This window comes from Carica papaya, chromosome 8 (assembly GCF_054855325.1).
Source record: "Carica papaya isolate Zhongbai chromosome 8, ASM5485532v1, whole genome shotgun sequence".
NCBI classification, from domain to species: Eukaryota; Viridiplantae; Streptophyta; class Magnoliopsida; order Brassicales; family Caricaceae; genus Carica; species Carica papaya.
This window is the reverse complement of record NC_142316.1, coordinates 30429708-30450104: the sequence shown is the minus strand read 5'-3', so window position 1 is coordinate 30450104 and position 20397 is coordinate 30429708. Positions and strand designations below refer to the sequence as shown.

Sequence of the window (20397 nt, the reverse complement as noted above, 5' to 3'; positions counted from 1 at the left end):
ATCCAAGGAAGAGGCTGCAATAAAATCAGGGATGACAGGTTCTGATTTAAACCTAGATTCCAATTTGGCCCAAATCTAACGTAAAATATAAAGTAAAAATATACTTGTATTAATAAATATAATTAGTGTATATCAATAATATATGTTATAATTTTAACATATTATAATTACGATTATATTAATATAATAAGATAAATGAGACGAGTAAAACAACTTTGTGGGCCTGTTCTATGGAGACTGTCTTTACCGCTATCTTGCCCAATATGGAAACCTCTTAATGGGCCGACGCCAGAGCCCATTAGCCCTGTATTCTTAATTTAAGAGCGCACCGACTGTTACAACCAACGGCATTGGGCCCTAGGCCCACATCGGCGATTGGCAAAAGAACTGTCCACGTATATTTATTGTATATGGGTTCCCGAAATCGTTTGACTTTTTGGTCCATTTTTGACTTCTCTCCCTTCGTCTTCCTGGTTCCCCCCTCAAAACCTGGTCCTCTCGGCTTCCGCAGCAGTACCTATAAATTCTCTAATTTACAACATCAAACTGCCTTCTCAAGTTAGGGTTTCGCTCTCACTCCTCACTCCTCACTCCTCACTCCTCACTCCACAAGCAATCTACTGTCCCAATGGATCCTCCTCTAACGACCTCGTATTTTCAACTAGCCATGGCGGCGCTGGTAGGTGCCTCGCTGATGGCAGTCTCTGCTTTTTACATCCATAAACGCACCGTTGATCAAGTACTCGATCGCGTCATCGAGATACGCCGTAAGTCTGGGGATCATCGTAGTGGCGGCTCCGGTTCCACCAACAGAGATGACGAGGAAGAGGAAGGAGAAGGGGACTACAAACAGCTTCTCGATGGAGGAGAAGATGAAAGTGAATACGAGGAGAGAGGCTTGGGTTCCGAAGGGGAGGTGAATGGTGTGCGGAAAAGGCTCCTGTCCAGCTCGTTCGATAGCAAAGGTGTCGTTCTGCCCATACGTTATCCGGTATCGAGTTCAATGCCTAATGTGGCCGTGGGAAGTGAATGGTTTGAGGATGACGCCAGGTTTGATGAGGCTGTACGGGCTAGGGCTCAGGGCTTATCTGCCTCCTCCCTCGATAAGCTTAACTTCGTGCCGTCAGGTCTTCCTCCTATCCAGCTTTCTCAAAGGAAGGGTATGCTGCTTCATTTCCTCTTCGAAAATATCTATAGTTATCTTTTTTTGTTTCTCTTGTTTCATTAGAAGTTATTGTTGATGGCACGCTTGCAATGTAAACTAATTTTGCTGAGAGGATAATTTACATTTTTAATAGACTTGGACGACATATTTATGGAATGGAATTTGTTGTGAAATTGAAATGGACAAAATTTTGTGCATGGAATGGCAGGAGCAGCGTATTCTGGATCGACCATGCAATGAAAATATGATATCGTTTTTGCTTTTGTGCAGGAGAGGATCAACCTGTTAACCGTGCTGGTTCAAATACAAGGGTAGCATCTGTTGGCAGGTTAATTACTCCAAGATCGTCTGGTGTGAATGCTTTTGAAAGCATTGGGGATTCTGATGATGATACAGAGCTTGCAAATGATGAGGATGTTCTTTTCAGTCTAGGGAATGTAGATTCTACTCCGGAGATCCTAAGTGTATGTGCATGTCTGCTTCTCAGTTCCTTTTTCATGGTCAATATTTTTGCAATTTTGTAACTGGCATCTTACTTCAAGATATAAGGTTTCCTTATTTTATAAACTCAATAGAGTTCCTGTGCATCTTAGAGAGTAATGCAGGTTTGAGTAATTATAATTTTATTAAGAAGGTATTAAATTAAATGTCATCTAGTCGTGTTAGTAACTTGTTGTTTCTGGTCTCTAACCCTTCTTCCTAGTCTGCTTCTTGGGTATGTTGAAGAAAATTGCAAGATGTTGTGATTTTCTTCATACACTTTATTCATATATTTTTTTTGGGAAAAGTTAAAATTTCGACTGGTTAGCATGCAAATGACAACTAGTAACTCAGGACTTTAGCTGGCAAGTACAAATAAAATAGGTTATATGAGCAGCTATATGAAAACTCACTTTGCTTTGAGCATATGTTGACATATTTTAGTAGTTTTTACTAATAAATAAGAAATTGAGATGTCCACGGTGCTTAATAATTGTTCTTAGTCCTGGATATCTGATAGTTGTTAATGAATTTGCTTGCAGCAAGTTGATTTAAGAATTCAAAGTTCTTCAGTTGTTCCATTTACTGGTGATACTGCTAACTGTGTTCAAGATCAGAATTTAAAATCTAATGGATGTGAAGAAAAAACTGCTATGCATGGCAAAGAAGCAGTAGATACATCACCAGTTCATGTTGTGGGGAACGATACAACCTTCGCTGATGTTTTACCGCAGAGCATCTTATTGCATGGTGGTAATATGTTAATTTATAGTGCTGAGTCTTTATTTGAAATTTTAGTCTGCTTTCTCAATCTTGGATTTTATTGTTTCCCTTATTTGTCAGCTGATGTATTCTTAGGTTTGGTATAATTTCTACCTCTCTGCAATATTTATGGAAGAATAATATATTGAGAAATTGTGCAATTAATTTTACTTGGTAACTCAAGTGGGTGGCTGCAGCATGCTTTTTCTAACTCGTTTCCCTTTAATTAAATTTTTTAAATTTAATCCATTTCAGAGTCAGCAAATGTAGAAGAGGAAGAAGTTCGGAAAATGATTTGTGAGTGTTTGGATTTGCGAAAGAAGTATGTTTATAATGAAGAGGTTGCTCCATGGAGGAAGGTAGCTGCAGAAAAGTCTGACACATTGAAGAAGAAATCTGATCCATTTCACTTTGAACCTGTTGAAGCAACTGCAGTGAGTTACTATCTTATAAATGATGTTCAAAGTAGTGTTTTATTTTCTATTATGGTGGAAAGCTGCCACAAAATAACAATGAAAGGAATGTGCATATAGTTGCGCATATTTGTTTCCCAGTTTTTTAGTAATGCAAATACTGTTCTGTGATTTTGTTTTTATTTTTATGTAGCATCATTTCAGGATTGAAGATGGAGTCGTGCATGTTTATGCTAGTGAGAATGGTATGTGCAAGTAATTTGTGTTCTACTTTCAATCATAACCCACAGAAAAAGGATCAGATGAAAAATGAATGGAAGGCCCCGTTAATGGCTTGATAGATGCCATGATTGTTGAGTGATCTAGTTTATCTATTTACACTTTTTTCTTCTCTTGGTATGTAATAATGGTCAATCTTTTATGACTTATCATTCAGACACTGTTGAGCTTTTTCCTGTCGCAAGTTCTACTGAATTTTTCACTGATATGCATCACCTCCTAAAGGTTATGTCAATTGGAAATGTCCGTTCTGCATGCCATCACAGACTAAGATTTCTTGAAGAGGTAGTGTTCTCCAAACTCTGTTTAAGCATTATGTTTCTTTCGATTATTCTGGCCCTTGTTCATAACTTATATCTGAACACGATACAGAAATTCCGCCTTTATCTGTTAATAAATGCAGATAAGGAGTTTCTTGCTCAGAAAAGTGCCCCGCATCGGGATTTCTACAATATCCGCAAAGTTGATACCCATGTGCATCATTCTGCATGTATGAACCAAAAGCATCTTCTGCGCTTCATAAAGTCAAAGCTAAGAAAGGAACCTGATGAGGTATATCTAAGATCTACTTTAATTTATTTGCAATTTTCTCTACTGCTTGAATCTGAAGTTTCTGACGATTGACAAGATAAGATTGATTATAGTAAAAGCAGGCCACTTTGATGCTTCTGCAGGTTGTTATATTCAGAGATGGCAAGTATATGACACTAAAGGAAGTTTTTGAGAGTTTAGACTTGACTGGGTAATAATTATGTTGGTTCTATTCTTTTGTATTTGCCAGAAGTTGAATTTTGCCAATGATCCCTCTTATTTATATGTTGCAACTGTTGAAAATCACACTTCAGGTATGATATGAATGTTGATCTGCTGGATGTTCATGCTGATAAGAGTACGTTTCATCGATTTGACAAATTCAATCTTAAATATAATCCTTGTGGGCAAAGTAGACTTCGAGAAATCTTCTTAAAGCAGGACAATCTTATCCAAGGTTTTATTCACATTGTTGTGTTGGTTTTTGAAATAACAAATATCTTATTGAAACATAGGATTTAGTTAAAAAGTTCAAAAATAATATGCTGACTGTTCAAGTTAATCTCACAGGACGCTTTTTGGCGGAAGTAACAAAACAAGTTCTGTCTGACCTTGAAGCTAGCAAATATCAGGTTCAAATATATAAAAATTTCACTTCAGTTTCCTATTCATTTTTATGGTCATTGCAGGTTTCTATCTGTTACTTGTAATTGTCATTATTATTGTATCATACACAATTGTTCTCATTAGCATTTTACTTAAAAAGTTCCTTTATGTAATATATAATCTAACTTTTTCATGGGAGTTTTTTGGTTCGTGGAAATTTTATATATTTTATTTTAAGCAAGATTGTTGTTGTTCATTTTTATTCCTAGAGAGCATAAAATGAACAAATAAGTTCCTATTATAAATAGAGAAGATGCTTCCCTTTCTCTTTCTTGGTTATACTTCATTTCATTTCTTCAGGCTTTTCACTGTTACCAAGCCACTGTTTTCACAAGTCTTGACTATGAGTCAGTATATTTAGCTTTTTTTCAACATAAATTGTTTTTGAGCAAGATATCTCAGTTGCTACACTTCTTCTAGGAACTGTGTTTATATTAGATAAGTTCAGTAATTATTTTCACAAAGGAAATAGGGACATTCTTTCTTGTCCACCATGTGCATAGATAATATGAGTTGATAGGTTATACCATCATTCTAAGCTTTATTTAACTATAAGATCACTAATAAAAACTGAAAGTTGTTTATATGGATCCTAGATTTGGAAAAACCAACTTTTCTAAATAAAATTAGTGGATCTTCAGTTCACTGATCTTTTGCATTTTCAGATGGCCGAGTACAGGATATCCATATATGGGAGGAAACAAAGTGAATGGGACCAGCTGGCAAGTTGGTTTGTTAACAATGAAATTTACAGTGAAAATGCTGTATGGTTGATCCAGGTATTTATGTTGCCAATGATCCATATTCCAGCACCTGCTTCCTTGTTAAGCTAACAGATAACAGATGTTTCTTCTTGATGTAATGTGATGTGGGCTGTTTGATTATGGACTAGTAATCTGAACATTTGTTAAAGGTCATTTTTTTTTAAGGTTTTATTGACTTTTATCTATTCAGCTACATTGTGTGCTTGCTTGTGCCCTTCTTGAACTTTCTACTGAATGTCATTTGCTTGATGTTAATAAGATGGGTAAATTGAAGTTTCTGGGCCTTTACTGTAAATAAGATCCATGAGACTAATTTTTGAGTAGCTAGTAATGAAATGCCAAATTATTCGGCTTTGGGCTTCCAGTGTTCAGATTCCTGAAATCTTCTTTATTATTCTGTCTCTGTGGACTATCCTGAGAGACTTCAATGTGTTAGAGAGTTGTTTCAACTCAAATATCTTCAAACAAAAGCCTTCTTCCTTGGTTATCATGAATCTGACATTGGAGAGGTGAGAGTTGAGACAAGTCATGGAAGTATTTTTCATTTGCATAAAAAAAATGCTTTTTCACCTTCTTGTCAGTGAACCATCCAGTTTGGGCATTGTAAGGCATTGTCGTTTGTAAGATTAAGAGAAGGATACCCCTTCATAAGGGCAGAACAAATTCCAGTTTCTCAGGAAGGAATTAGGCGTGCTTTGGTCTCTCTCAAGGAGCTATTTAGTTGTCAGCATCTCTTTTGGTTTGTCTATGTGTTTGTATGTCATGTTAATTAATAAAGAGAATTAAGAGAGGTTTTCAACTGTCTGTTTTCTGGATTATTTGGAAAGAAAGGAAGTCTAGAGCTTTTGAGGGTGTTGGGAGTAGTATGTACAAATTAAGGGATAGGTGGATTCATTTTTTTGGGGCTATTTTGTTAGGGTATAACATTATTAGTGATGAAGATTTTGGGAATGTTATAGATACACTAACACTCATGTAAATTGTTCTTGGCTGGTACCCCCTTTTTTTGGTACCATGTTAATATATACCTCACTTGTTTATTTCAAAAAAAAAAAAGAGAGGTTTTCAACTGTGGTTGGTTAGTTATTTTGTAGCCTTAGCCTATTATAGGCTTATTATTAGTATGCATTTATTATTTAGTTATTTTCTTAATAGCTTAGTTAATTAGTAGAATTCCTACATAGACAAATTTCATATTTTGATTTTATTTTGGTGCCTATAAATAGGATATCCTAACTTTGTTATTTGGTAGATTATTCATATTATTTTTTAGAAAAAAAGATTATTCATATCATTATTATTCAAACGATGAATTAATTTGACCGTTGAGATCTGAGTTCTTTGTTCTTGGTTTCTAATAAATCTTCTGTAAGTTGTATGCTCAAGTTCTCTTTCTTCTACACTACCTTGTGTATCCTACCATGCATTTATAGTTTAGTTAGTGATCAACACTCAAACATCAGTATATTCTACCAATCTGGCTACACTATCATGTTGATGTGGACTATTTAGCTTTAATCCAAATATGAGCCATGGGCATTTTAAAAGAAAATAAACTTCAAGAAATAAATCTCAATATTTCTCTGGTGATTTTTATTATTGAAATATTAGTACCACTTTTAATAGCTTGTTAGAAGCAAAATACAAGATTAGGTTATTATGTCAGAATTACGACCCCGAGTCTTTTATCTTTTCCTATCATCATGATTATTTCCTTTATGCACCTTTTACTTGGACTTAAATGTGCAGCTACCACGACTGTACAATGTTTATAAGGGAATGGGAATCGTCAAGTCTTTTCAGAACATTCTGGACAATGTCTTTATTCCTCTATTTGAAGTTACAATTAATCCAAACTCTCATCCTCAGTTGCATTTGTTCCTCATGCAGGTAAGTTTTGTAAACATTTTTTAATGAATGCAATGAGTTGTAATAGTTCATCAGCTTTTACTTGGTAGGAAGCATGCCGTTGTTTGTGATGAAGTTGTGGCATGTTTGCATCATTTTTATTCTTTTTTCTCTAAAAAAAAGTTTGTGCAATTCTAAGTACCATTTTGTTCAACCATGTGTCTCTTCTGCCCTTTGCCTTTCTAATTGGCATTTATGGGTGAGGTAATTTTACCTTCTATATGAGATTAAGATAATGTTATATACTGGGCCTTTGTGCTACCTTTCTCTCTCTCTCTCTTCATTCTTGACCAATTTAATGTGTAAAAGCACTTCTCCAGAGAGCACATGATAAATATGCAACAGAACAAATAAAAAGAAAAATGCACCATTGAAATGAATTATCCTGCAGTAAAAGATGAAGGTACTGATTTATTTCTAACTACATGAATGATGAAGGTTGTGGGTTTTGACCTTGTGGATGATGAAAGTAAACCGGAAAGACGTCCAAAGAAGCATATGGACCCCCCGGCTGAATGGACCAACGATTATAATCCTGCATATTCCTATTATGCTTATTACTGCTATGCAAACTTGTACACTCTCAACAAGGTGTGTCTATGTTTTTTGTACATAATCATGATTGTGGACCATTTCAAAGGAATAGCTGGCAGTTGATAATAAAATTGATTCAATTGTCCTTTTGTTTGCTTTTTCAGCTTCGTGAATCAAAAGGAATGACAACGATAAAACTTCGACCTCACTGTGGGGAGGTTATTATCTACTTTTTGTGAGTTCCTTATTTTGTTTCACATGTAGTTGCTTAAGTGCTTATGATTTGCACAATCTGAATCTGTTCAGGCTGGTGACATTGACCATTTGGCAGCTGGCTTCCTTCTGTGCACCAACATTTCTCATGGGATTAATCTGCGGAAATCTCCTGTTTTGCAGTATTTATATTACCTAGCTCAGGTTGTTTAAAATGACCTAGAAATGCCATATTCTGCTTGAGAAGTTACTTTGTAATGGTTGCGAATTTCTAAGTAAAAATAGGCATATTGATAAGAATGACTTTTTGATCAATTTGTTTACACAAAGATTTTTTGTAGTAAATCAGACTAATAGTTGAATCTTGAGAAATAGAAGGATGTATGATTATAACTGTAAAATGGGACTTTTAGTCCATTTTATCTTCCAAAGATTCAAATTCTTGTTTTATTGTAGTGACTTGCTGCTTGTTAATTTTATTCTGTCATCCAGATCGGACTAGCAATGTCACCTTTGAGCAACAATTCTCTTTTCCTGGACTATCATCGTAATCCATTTCCTGCCTTCTTCCAACGGGGCCTAAATGTTTCTCTCTCATCTGATGATCCTTTACAAATACATTTAACAAAAGAAGCACTTGTGGAAGAATATAGTGTTGCAGCACAGGTTTGTTCTTTTTTATTTTTTCCATTATTCTAGGTGGCATATATTACAGAATTCTAGCATTGCAGGTATGGAAACTCAGTGCTTGTGACTTATGTGAGATAGCTAGAAATTCTGTCTATCAATCTGGATTTTCGCACGAGGCAAAGGTGAGAAGCATAAAGAAACAACAATAGTTTTTACTGTTTTTACTGTTTCTTCTCATCTTGGAAAGTTTTCAAAATAGTCCTATCCAAAGTTCTTTTTTGATGATTTTTGCATGTGAATGTTTCCTGTAGTTGCATTGGCTTGGTGATGGATATTTCATTAGGGGCCCGGAAGGCAATGATATCCATAAGACCAATGTAGCTAATATGAGGATTGCTTTTAGACATGAGGTGAGTTTCTATGGCTTGTGATAAGCATAAAGATCAAATGCATGAGAAAGTTCTTTATGGCTAATCTAGAGATGTGCAGACGTGGAAGGAGGAGATGCAGTATGTCTACGCAGGAAGGGCTAGATTTCCTGAAGAAGTAGATCTTTGAATGGAAACTGAAGCTGGTGATAAGAGTTGTGGTGAGTTATAAATGCCCAAATCTCGAGATATGTGTAAGCATAAAACTGAAGAGGAAGTTTTTTGAGAGGTTTGTATTGGAGGCAGTCCTACATTGTTGGCCATTTTTGTTAATGAGAATACCTGTGGAACTTGGTTTTGGTCAGGTTGTAGAAGATTTTGACAATTGCCTCAAATAGCTTTTCGGAGAAGGATGTATTCTTAACTGATCATAATAACATTACAGATCCCAAATTGAGATCTACTGTTTGAAACAAAAAAATAACTTGTGCGAGGTAAATGATATGTTGGAGATTTGTTCCAACTCCGATGATTCATATCACAACCTGAGCTTTTGAAAACAATGTACGTTTCACTTTTAATTTACTTCACTGGATTGTTGTCATATATAGATTTACATTGCAGTTTGTACATCAACAAAGTATTTGTTAGTCGAATAGAATTGATAAATAAAGTGAGTGACTAAAAGTAGGAAAACTATCGTTGGATGTTTTAATGTTAAGACTTCTCTGTTACACTTACAATGTGTTGTGTCCAGCTTTAAAAGGTGTAAAAAAAATCTTTTTTCCATCCAATGGAACGAGACGAAACGGTATTCTCATTGTTTTGTCTTTGAGGCAGAGTAATGATTAGTTAAAATAAATCAATCTATGAACCATTAATTAGTTAAATTAACATTAATCCACACCCCCAAAATGCCCGATTCAGGAATTTTATACCCGAAAAGCAAAAACAATGTTTTTTTTTTAATTATAAAAATATATATATATAAAGAGGAAAATAATTTGAAAAGACACGGGTTTTTCAATTTTCATTTCCCCTTTTTATTATTTAAGTAATCAGTAAAGCAAACCCCCCACCACACCACCTCACCTCAATCTCCACATTTCCTCTGCTTTTTGGCTCTCTCTCCCTCAAAAACCCCTCTCTGCGCCGCTTCTTCTCCTCCCTCCAAAACCCCCTCCTCTCTCTCCACCACCGCCACCCGGTGGTACTTCTTCCCCGCCTAACCTAAACCCCAGTCTTGAAAATGGCGGCCACCGCTGCCTCCGACGTCACGGACGGACCTGTCGTGAGCCTCATCAACAAGCGCCTCCGTGCCCTCCGCAAGAAATTGAACCGAATTGTCCAGATGGAAGAGTCTATCGCCCAGGGAAAACCCATCAACAAGGAGCAAGAGGACGTTCTCCGCTCCAAGCCTGCCGTCTCTGTCCTAATCGAGGAGCTCGAGAAACTTCGCCAGCCTCTTTCCTCCGCCGTCGCCGAGGAGGTTAGTCTCGCCATCCAGCGACACCAGGTCTCCTCTGATCAAACAACGCCTCCCGAAGATGATAGGGATTCGCATGCCCAAGACCCACCCAAAACTGAAGAAACCGCCAAACTTCCCGCCGTGGAGGATCTCGTGAAGCTGCTCTACTTCGGGTCTCTCTTCGATGTCAAGTCCCAGGCTGACTTCACTTCTATCATGTTGACCAGGACCCACGAGAGGGGTTGCTGCTTGACTTACGATTATGTTACTGATGACGCCACGGATCTGCTTGGCGAGAGAGATTTGGATATGATTTCGTCTTTGAGCGGGTTGTTAATCTCCCGGCCGGTGGATTCCAGTTTGTCTCACAAGAATGCTTTGCAGCGGTGCGTCGAGCATGCCATGCGCTGGTTATCTAACTCGGACGAGCCCATTGAGCCTAAAACTGACGTTTCATGTAATTTCCTGGACTTTCCTTAGCTTTCAGTTTTCAGTTTCTCTCTTCTTTTCCCCTTTTTGGTTCATTTTGTGAAGATATTGTGTGCTCTTATGGTTGTGCAGATGCGGGATTGAGAGAGAAGTTGAATAAGATAATGGCTTCTGATTACTTCACCACCACACCTGAGATGAAAGCGCATGTTGAAGTCGCGGCTGCTGCGGCTGCTGGCAGCTTTGGTGCTTTTCAGGTGCCAATGCATGCTTCCATTGTTCCCGTTGAAGTGCCAGTCCAGGTTGAAGGCTCATCTGGACAGTACCAGCAAACGGTAAAACTTTTTCCACCTGTGAGTTGATCGTAATTTTTAGCTGTCTCTTGTGTCATATGAATTTTGCAAATATGTTAATCCTGTTCATTCTATGGTCATTTTTTGGTCGATTATAAGTTTTGGAACTGGAGCGTCATAGTTCTCGCACTTTTTCTTTTGGAAGGCATCTACTTTGTATTTCAATGGTTAACTGTCGAGGTGCAGGATTCTTGGATGATCTAGTATAGATGAAACGACGTGCAAAAAAAGATGTTGAAGTTTCTATTCACATTCAACACATAGCATAACAACTGCTCTTTCAATAGGTCTATGATGCGTGAAGTATTTTGTAAACTATTAATGGGTGATCTGCTTCTTAGAAACTATGGAAGGTCTGAATGGAAAAGTTTGGAATTGGAGTGGATTCTAAATTGTTAACACCAATAAGCATCTGCATTTGTTTTAGCTTCCTTCTTTGCCTTTTGCTTACCTTAAGCATCAGCTGAAACAAATCTTATAACTTTTCAACTGAAGTTAAAAGTCATACTGTTTTATCTTACTGTAAAGAGTAAAAATGGCATAAGTTCCTAGAAGAATGTATTTGAGTAATTATAGATAATGGAAACTTAGTTGCCAATATTCCTTTCTTACATGCCTCGGAGGGGGATTCTTTAAAGTTGAAGTATTAACTGTGATTTTTACAGTACAGACATATGTATTCTTTGTGAAGCGCCGTAAAAAGGTTTTTTGGCAAGGAAAGGAAGAGATTCTATCAAGAGCAGGAGAGAATGCAAGGCTGGAGGAGAAGGAATCCTCTTAAGAGAAACCCATATAGAAAACCAGAAGGAAAGTATGGGAGAAACCACCTACTGAATGCATTTCAATTCTTTTACAAACTCATGATAGGAATACCTTGAAAGAATCGGTGCGCTTTAGTGCTCAAAGGGGCCAAGAACACTAGTCTTTCCCAAACAACAAGGGGATGCTTTATGTTCCAACCATGGAATCCAATACCTAGAAATGAGAGCACAATGCCATAAAAGCTTAAACTCTTCCTTCTCATCCTATTTTTAGATGCTTGGAAAAGAAAACCTCCAAGGTAGGTGGACAAACCAACGCCCTCATGCAAAAAGCTTACACTGTAACTACAATTGAAATTTGGTGCCTAGGGAGAACCAATATTAATTTTAGTTATGCAAGGACTACTCAATTTGAAATAAATTGATCTCATTTGATATCGTGTGAGATAGAGACATCTTGTCCACATGTATAGGTTATAGCAGTCATCATCTGTTAAGCTGTGGATTTCATTGACATTTTGGTTTCTGGTAGCAGTGTCTTATCAAGATTAATGTAAGTAATTTTCTCCTAAGTACACTCTCTTTCGTCTCAATGGACGAGTAATTGCCAACCAGTCTGAAGTCTCAGTTCCACGGAAACCTTCTCGGTTAGATCTTTCTATACTTATTTGGTTAAGAATGACACTATTAAGACCAGTTTTCCTTTTTGGCAAATCAGGAAGCACTGCTTCATTTGCATGGGAGGCAGAGCGTGAGTTGTATTTTTACTATTGATAAGTTAATGAGAAGGGAAAAGCATAGCTTTGGCAATCTGCACCTAACTTGGATGTTTACGCGTCTAGTTTCTAGATTAACTTCTTGCTGGATTGATCAAGTCAAGCTCCATAAAAGCTGTTTTTGTTTAATACTATTGTCTATCATATGGCATTATAGTTAACAATTCCATTGTAGTTGTATTTTCAATATTTCAGGTGTTTTGTTAACTATAAAATAACAGGAAATATCGCCTAGGTAAAGTTCATGCTTTGTTCTAAATAGTTTTCAATTCTAGTAACTCCAATAGATGATAATAGCATTTATGCAATTACTAAGAGCGTGGTCACCAATTAAATGTAATGGCCTTTCCGTGGGAATAGAAGTCTTCAACAGCTAAAAATTTATGCTGCGGTTACTTTCTTGAATGTTTGGTCAAGTTAAGTTTTAAACTGCTTACTAACAGGATATTGAAATCCAAACAGTTTTTCTTTTGATAGAAAATGTAAGTGTTGATGTAAACATCACTAGGATTGCCACCTGAATTCAAATAGTTATTTTTTCACGAAGAAAGTTTGTTCACTGGACCCCAGGGGGTACCGTCAATGTGCTGGGTATGGAGAGCATGCAGTAAAAACTTTCAATTACAGGATGATAGTTCCAAAGATGTATAAGCTCTTCCTCATCTTGCAAAGAATGCCCGTTAAACCTAAACTTGAGAGCAAGAATCCATCATCTTTTAAACCAACTGTGAAAATCTGTCAAACCTCTTATTCCTCTCATTTCAAATCACAAATAATATCAGGAGTTAGGAAAGCAATGCCTTATATCTGCTCTTGAGATGCTTGAGTGGTGTACCAAACCTATACTTTATTTTTGAAATAAAAAGTATGGTATGTATCATTAATTACAAGCACCAAGGGGATACCAATCTAACTACAAAAGTATTTCCAAGTCAATCAGGATGTCAATAAGATCCCCAGAATCCTCTGAAGAATACAAAGGACGACCCTTAACAAAATGCCAAGAGTTTGGAATTATCTATCTCCAACCCTATTGAAATCATCTTCGATCCTCTCAAAAGCTCTTCTGTTTTTTTCTTTCTACACCACCCAAAATATAGTAAGGGGAATGAGACCCACTTGTTTCTTTTCACCACTAATACTCTTCTAGGTGTACCACAGCCCTAATTCTTAATGGATCTGGCTGTTGGTGATATGATCCCAGAGAACAAAAGACTCTTGCACAAATGTCAAAGCTGACCTCTTGTGAGGATATCAGATGCTAATAATACATTTAATTCAATACTCACCTATGAAATTATTGCAAAATCTTTTACATACTAGCTTCCTCCTAGTCATTAATATTCCTATTTGCAGAAACTATTGGCACGGTCTTTGAAAGAAACTTCGCATTTAGTTTAGAGGGATTACTATCCACAAAAGGCTCTTGGGAAAGCGGGTGCTAGCAACCCCATCTCTCCCCCTTCTCCCCCCAAAAGAAAAGTGATGATGAATCATTGACTTGTCGTAGGACCAAATGTAGTCCAGTTCAGTCTGGTCTTCCTTCTGTGATATATAACCAGAAAACTTGATGAAATTTAATTTTTTGTTTTTCAAAATTAATTTAATATTTTATTTTTAATAACAAATTAACAATTAATATTTTCAAAATGAAAAATTTCAGAAATATGGATTGTTGTTTGTTTTATTGATTTCATTAATCATAAACAGGTCCTTAGAGGGGGTAAAGATAAACTAAAAATAGGGAAATAAAAATGGTCAACTTCGGTTCAGAGGAACCAAACTGGTCAAAACTGGTGCAGTCCAATCTGCACCAAATTAGTTTTAGTCTGATCTTCAGGTCCCATGGGTCAATATTCTTTGTACATTGTTCAGATCAGTTCAGGATCGGTAATACCCATATCTAGTACGGTAATTCTGGGTTTGTTTGGTCTCTGGGTGGTGGAGGCCCTGCAATATGGTATGCTGCTTTTTAGGACTAGGGATCCAAATGCCTTTTTTTTTCCACTGCACTGATATACTTTTAATTTTAGATTTTCTCCTTTCACCGCATAAAGGAAAGATGCTAGTTGTAAAAATTTAGTTTTTCAATAGTGAAAAAATTTTGTAGGTGGTTCCATGGAGTAGGCATATTGCCTAATCATGGTAGAATTCTCCTATATCTCTCCCTCTCACATTTACCTTAAATTTGTGAGGGATAACTGAGTATATCTTTACAGATTTTCCACAGTAAAATGTGAGAACCTTTGTTTATTGCAACAGCATATAGGTCTAAAGACCTATTCTTGAAAGTTGCATCAAGTTGTATGCCCTTATCAACGATGGTGCCAGAAGACCTTTAATTGAAATGGTGTCAAAAGAACAAACATTGCCCAAACTAAACCTCCAAAGGCAAGAACTCTTTCAACGCTAGTCTCAGCCATTTTAATACTCGACCATAAAATTCTCTCCCTTAATTATGTATTTGAACCATTACAAGATCTATCCCAACCCCTTCTACCCAATAGTTTTTGAGGGAAAAAAGATGATATTAAGGGGCACTGAAATCTGTGATTATTCTCTGTGTCTTCCTGGAGAGATTCAAACAATTGTTTTCTTGCTTGTCTGAAATTGGAGATGAGCCTTTTGACTAATCACTTTTTCTTTTTCACTTGGGTATCAGGAGAAACTCTATGCTGTATACTCTTGTTCTTCTTGATTGGTAACAGAATGGTTGTCATCTGATAGTATTTCACAGCATAAAATTAAATTTCTCTCAGGTACAGGTGAAGGACACTAAACTTATCAGGACACTGATAGTATTTAGGGGATATTTGCGGCTTCCTGTGGATGACTTATCAGGACTTTGGAAAATTTTCATAATTTCTAGTTAGTTGTTTATGATGTTATAATGTGCAATTCAATTCCGTGTATACATTCTTACCATGTAATGTCTGAGAAATAATAATTAATTATAGACAGTACTTTTACCAAAAGCACAATACTTTCCGAATGAAAGAAAAGATCTGGAAAAGCATGAAGTTTGTTGGATTCACAGATATGGTATTTCTTCAAGAAATCATTGAATCCTGAATGGAAGAGTAACTAAATGAATGGTTGAACTGTATCTGAACTCTATTGTGAAGATATAGAGAAGAAATACAGAATAGAACTTACATGACATGTACAAGAATATAAATGATTAGAAAACAGCTGAGCTTAGGTCAACTTCTTTTGTTACGAGAATTAAATTTGGTCTAAAAGGGGCAGTCGCTGGGGTTTCAAAAGGAAAAGTTTGAGAGGAATAACGAGGGGTTCTTGACTTCTTGTTAGAGTAATTTATCTCATAGTTTAAGTTCTGATCCAGTTTCGGTTGTTGAGGTCGGTAGATAGGACTATACTTTCATTTCATCTTTTCTTTTTGTTGTTACAGCACCTAAGATGATATTCAATGCCTACTTATATCTCCAATTTACAGATTTAATTTGTTTATTTTTTTGTGTCAATATGTGTGTGTCTGTGTGCGCACATGTATGTGCATGTGTCAAGGTGATAGAAGGGGTTTACACTTTGTTTTTCTCTGTAAAGAAATTTGCTTGGTTTAGTTACCTTCTGACCTGCTGCATTGAGGGGAAGAAAGTTGCAACGGTCGTGCAGCTGCTGGATTTGAGCAGTTTAGTGGTCCCCAGTTGTTTTTTTGTTGGATGTCCTGTCTTGTCTCTTCTCTAATATGAAAATGTGGTTCCAATCCATTGATATGCTCGTGAATATGATATATTTTTTCTTAGATCGTGTCTTTTCAATATCTTATTCTGTACCAACTTTTAATTTCTGCAGGACGATAGTAGTTTTCAAGATGAAGCTGATGATAGTCAACCTAGCCCACCAGAGGAGCATCAGCAGGTAATTTAATTAGCTAAGAACTCACTGTCTACTCCTGATGCATTCTCTTGCCTCCTTTTAATAGATACTGAATACGAGAGGCTTGTATATTGCAGGATGAGTTAGAGACTCATAATCGTACAGATGTTGTTTCGGATTCTCAAGAACAATTCAAGGCAGAGCAAGAGGATGAAGTTGAGCAGAATCAGAGAGAGATTGAATCAAAGGAGCAACAATACATTCCGCGGCGGTCCTACCAAAACCAAAGAGGTGGTCGTGGCAGTGGTGGTGGTCGGAGGGGTTATAGCAATGGCCGTGGAGGTCGAAGTGGTGGTAGGGGAGGTGGAGCCTATCAGAATGGTCGGAACCAATATTATGAGCAGCCTGGAAATTATTATCAAAGAAACTACTATAACAACAGGGGGAGAGGCAGCAGGGGTGGGGGGCACCCTTACAACAATCATAGCTCGGGAGGTCTAGGAGGTCGAACTTCAGTTGATGGTGGTGTGGCTTCTTGACATTCTCATATGTAGGCGTTTTAATAGGGTGTCTGGTTGCTAGTCTTGTAGGTGGGTGGTGAATATGTCTTTTGCTTTCCTTGAACAATGTTTTGAAATGTGAGCCGATGTTATAACCATCCAAGACACCCTTTTCCTTTTTGTAGTTTCTGAAATCGGGGACTTTTATTGAAAATGTTTAGAAGAAATTTTAGCTTTTTCTCTGTTTCATGTGATATACATTGATTCTGCTCTTTGGAAGAGGCTTGAATTTTCCTCCATTTTATGGGTATAGGACAATTTTGATGGTGAGTACAGGTAGGTTATCTAATGCACTGATCATCATATGGAGAATCTTTTGTTAAAGTTGAAGCAATTAATCCATCAAATAGCTGGTTCAGGGTTGGTCTCAGCAAGCTGGTTGGAATTGCTGAAAGATGTCTGCCATGAAAAAGGAATTCAAACTTTTTGCAAGCTGATTCTGGTGCATTGGAGAAAAGGAGAAATGCTGCCTGATGCACAATATCTGTCAATTGATTCCCTTATGACTCGTTTGGATCAATTCAGTGTTTGTTCTTACTGATACTTATGCTTGTAGTTTTCAGTAACTGAATTGTAAATGAGCATTGAAATGCATCCAGTGGGTGGGAATTTTATTGAATGCATATGTAATTAGACATTAATAGTTGGTGTAATAGTAGGAATGAGATGTCCCAGTTGAAGGTTATTTGAGGTTGAGTTTCTGGAGATTGTCAGAAATTCTGATTCAGAATGCCAACAAGAATGATAAGACTCTTAACTATTGGTTGGCAGTGCAATCTCTCTGGAGCCATCATACTTTTGTGGTAAGTTTGTAATACTGTCTACTTTTCTGATTATTACATAATTTTAAATAATTATGGCAGAGATTTATTAATATTAGAAAAATTTTGGGAATCATGAACTTGTGTCTTTTTTTAAGGGAAATAGTAAAAGGAATGGCATATGTTTCTTTTTCTTCTGTTGGGTATATATCATGGTTTTTCAAAATATATATTTTGAATGTGTGATACAACAAATAATGTGAAATAATACTTTTTACAAAATAAAAGAAGGAAAATCACAGTTTCCTCTCTCTCTCTCTCTATATATATATATATATATATATATGTATATATATATATATATATATTGAACCACCACCAATCTTCATAATTTCTAAGAAGATAACCTTTTTTCTTTTTCAATTATGTGGTGTATATGGTATTGAAAATAATACAATCTACACATAAAAATGCACTAATAAAGAGGAAGAAGTGTCGAGATAAAATTTCTACTTTTTGAGAAATAAATTATTGATGAAAGAGGAAAATCACTTTATTGCCTACTTATATAAAAAAGTAAAAATAAATTATTTAAAATATAATAATCAAACTAAACTGAAATTAAAAACAAAATCATCACATAAATTTGAAAGTTTTAAATATAAACTTAATAATAACATTTTAGTGTGAATCAATTAGATTTCAGTTTAATTTTAATAATTTACAATCTCACGCTAAAAAAGTTATTAGTAAAAATTAAATAGTTAATACACTATTTAATTGAACGTAAATTATTTTATTATAAAATAAAAATAGATTATCATTCGCTATAAATAGTAAATTCACAAAAAATATATAATTGAAACATTTATTTTATTATTAAAAAAAAGTAAAACTTTTCTTTTTTTTAATGCTCTTCCTCAGCCACAAGTAAATTCTTATCGTGCTTTTTTTTTTCTTTTTCTGTTCTTTTCAATCAACACCCACCATGAGATGGAGAAGATATGGTGAGCATTCATGGATTTAGATTCTGTCAACTTTACTTTCTTTTTAACCCTATTTGATTCCTCTGTCTTAGTGTTTAACCAAAAAAAAGTTGGGTTACTCACTTTTTCCATTTTATTTCATTCACTTAATTCTCTCTCCTTTGTTTCAAATTTACATAATTGAGGGTTTAATTTAGATTTATATTTTTCCAATTAGGGCAACAGATAAGGACCAAAGTTTACTATACTATAGCAATAGATAACAAAATTTTGGAAAATTACCAACTTAACACATTCGCTCACTTCCTTCCTTCAATAGTATACTATCAAAAAAGGGTCGAAGAGTTAGAAGGCAAAATTTAGCGAAGAGGTAGATAAGATAATGAAGCAATAAGCTCGAAAACTTAAAGAATTTAGTCAAGAAGTATTGGCTCTTCTTGACCTTAATACGCAACTTCATTTTCAAAATCAAAGTTAGACTATTTAGATTAATATAAAACAATCGAAAAATCATGTTTAATTTATTAAAATAATTTAAGTATGCAAAAATACCAACAATCATAAAGAGGATGCCATGGCATATGTATGGACGATCATAAGGTGGACTTGAGTTGAGGGCCTTCCCATGCCTGCCTCACCAAATAAAACTCTTTTGCATAGACAAAAGCTAGACACAACATCTATCCCAAAGGAAAACTTTTTTGCATGTCACATATCTACTAGCTCATTTACACCTCATAGCATAATATGTAAAGTATTTTATTTAGACTTGTATATAGCTGTGACCCATAAAAACAACCTATTTAATTAGCCTCCCATAACAAATAAAGGTAGGCTACCAAACAAAAGTATTATATTAACCATATAGAAAAATATATTTTTTTATGAAATTTAACATATTTCTTCAAATTCAAAAATACTTAGACGAATGTAGTTTGATATTAAAAGAGAAAAAAACTAAAAAAGTAAGAGGTAAGTTAATTTTGAAATATAACCAAAGCAATAAACTTTGTTTTATCTCTCTAGAAGTTAAAAGAGTATATTCATTATGGATCACATAATAATATTTAATGATCGTATTGACGTGAGATTCTATAATATTATATTTAAAAAATAAAATGGTCATACGAGAAGATATAACCTTATTTTTTTATGACAATTGGAGAGAATGATAATATGAGGGATTAAATTCAATTTTCTTATAAAATTGAATATGTGAACTAAATAAACAAAAGAAATAAATTGAGAAAAATTTGAAGGTATATTTAAGAAGTTGAAAAAGAATAATTTAAGATAAGCTCGAATGGTTAGACAGTTTGAAGAGAATGATATAAGAAATAAATTGACTTAAAGAGATAAAAAATGAATGAAATAGAATAGATTAAGAATTTGGAAGTAAGAATATTTGAATAGGATTGATGAGGAGCATTTCGAATAAAAAAAAATTACGGTGATAGCAAGAGATAAAAAGACAATCATAAATATGGTAGTCTAAATAATTAGACTCATCTCGTAATCAAAGAAAAAAAGTAGTGAGAACTCATAAAATCATCTCATGCAAGGCTATTGCCCTATAAAGCCTACCTTAAGGTTTGTTAATTTAATCGTCAACCACATTTTTCATAAGCAACTTAGACATTTTTGACATTTCGGTAACCACTTAAGTTCAACTTATGTTTTAAATCACCACATAACATAAGGAATAAATTGGATTGCATTTTGAGAACAACATAATAACTTGTGGTCACTG

The 20397-nt window shown here is 35.4% G+C and overlaps 2 protein-coding genes across 8 annotated transcripts; both read left to right on the top strand.

The window, feature by feature from the left end:
* Positions 1-427: 427 nt before the first annotated feature.
* On the top strand, positions 428-9319 carry LOC110822726 (putative AMP deaminase). Of its 6 annotated transcripts, none has more exons than XR_002541283.2 (20): positions 428-1160; positions 1436-1629; positions 2188-2398; positions 2663-2841; positions 3014-3065; positions 3257-3384; positions 3472-3651; positions 3753-3841; positions 3945-4087; positions 4201-4262; positions 4962-5075; positions 6810-6950; positions 7407-7559; positions 7667-7720; positions 7809-7919; positions 8208-8381; positions 8447-8527; positions 8657-8755; positions 8825-8934; positions 9079-9319. XR_002541283.2 is itself a non-coding variant. In XM_022052901.2 (20 exons), exons 1-19 carry the CDS (start codon positions 629-631, stop codon positions 8901-8903), a joined length of 2766 nt encoding a protein of 921 aa, XP_021908593.1. In that variant the 5' UTR covers positions 429-628; the 3' UTR covers positions 8904-8934; positions 9079-9319. The 6 variants fall into 6 exon arrangements, 5 of the variants coding, with proteins under 5 accessions (XP_021908593.1, XP_021908595.1, XP_088066367.1 ...); XM_022052901.2 differs by having other exon boundaries at positions 429-1160; positions 8835-8934; XM_022052903.2 differs by having other exon boundaries at positions 429-1160; positions 3774-3841; positions 8835-9319.
* A 450-nt stretch (positions 9320-9769) lies between these two features.
* Positions 9770-17139, top strand: LOC110822746 (glycine-rich protein). Of its 2 annotated transcripts, none has more exons than XM_088210242.1 (4): positions 9770-10638; positions 10743-10963; positions 16317-16382; positions 16478-17139. In XM_088210242.1, exons 1-4 carry the CDS (start codon positions 9963-9965, stop codon positions 16877-16879), a joined length of 1365 nt encoding a protein of 454 aa, XP_088066368.1. In that variant the 5' UTR covers positions 9770-9962; the 3' UTR covers positions 16880-17139. The 2 variants fall into 2 exon arrangements, with proteins under 2 accessions (XP_088066368.1, XP_021908629.1); XM_022052937.2 differs by having other exon boundaries at positions 9772-10638; positions 10743-10945.
* Positions 17140-20397: the final 3258 nt, after the last annotated feature.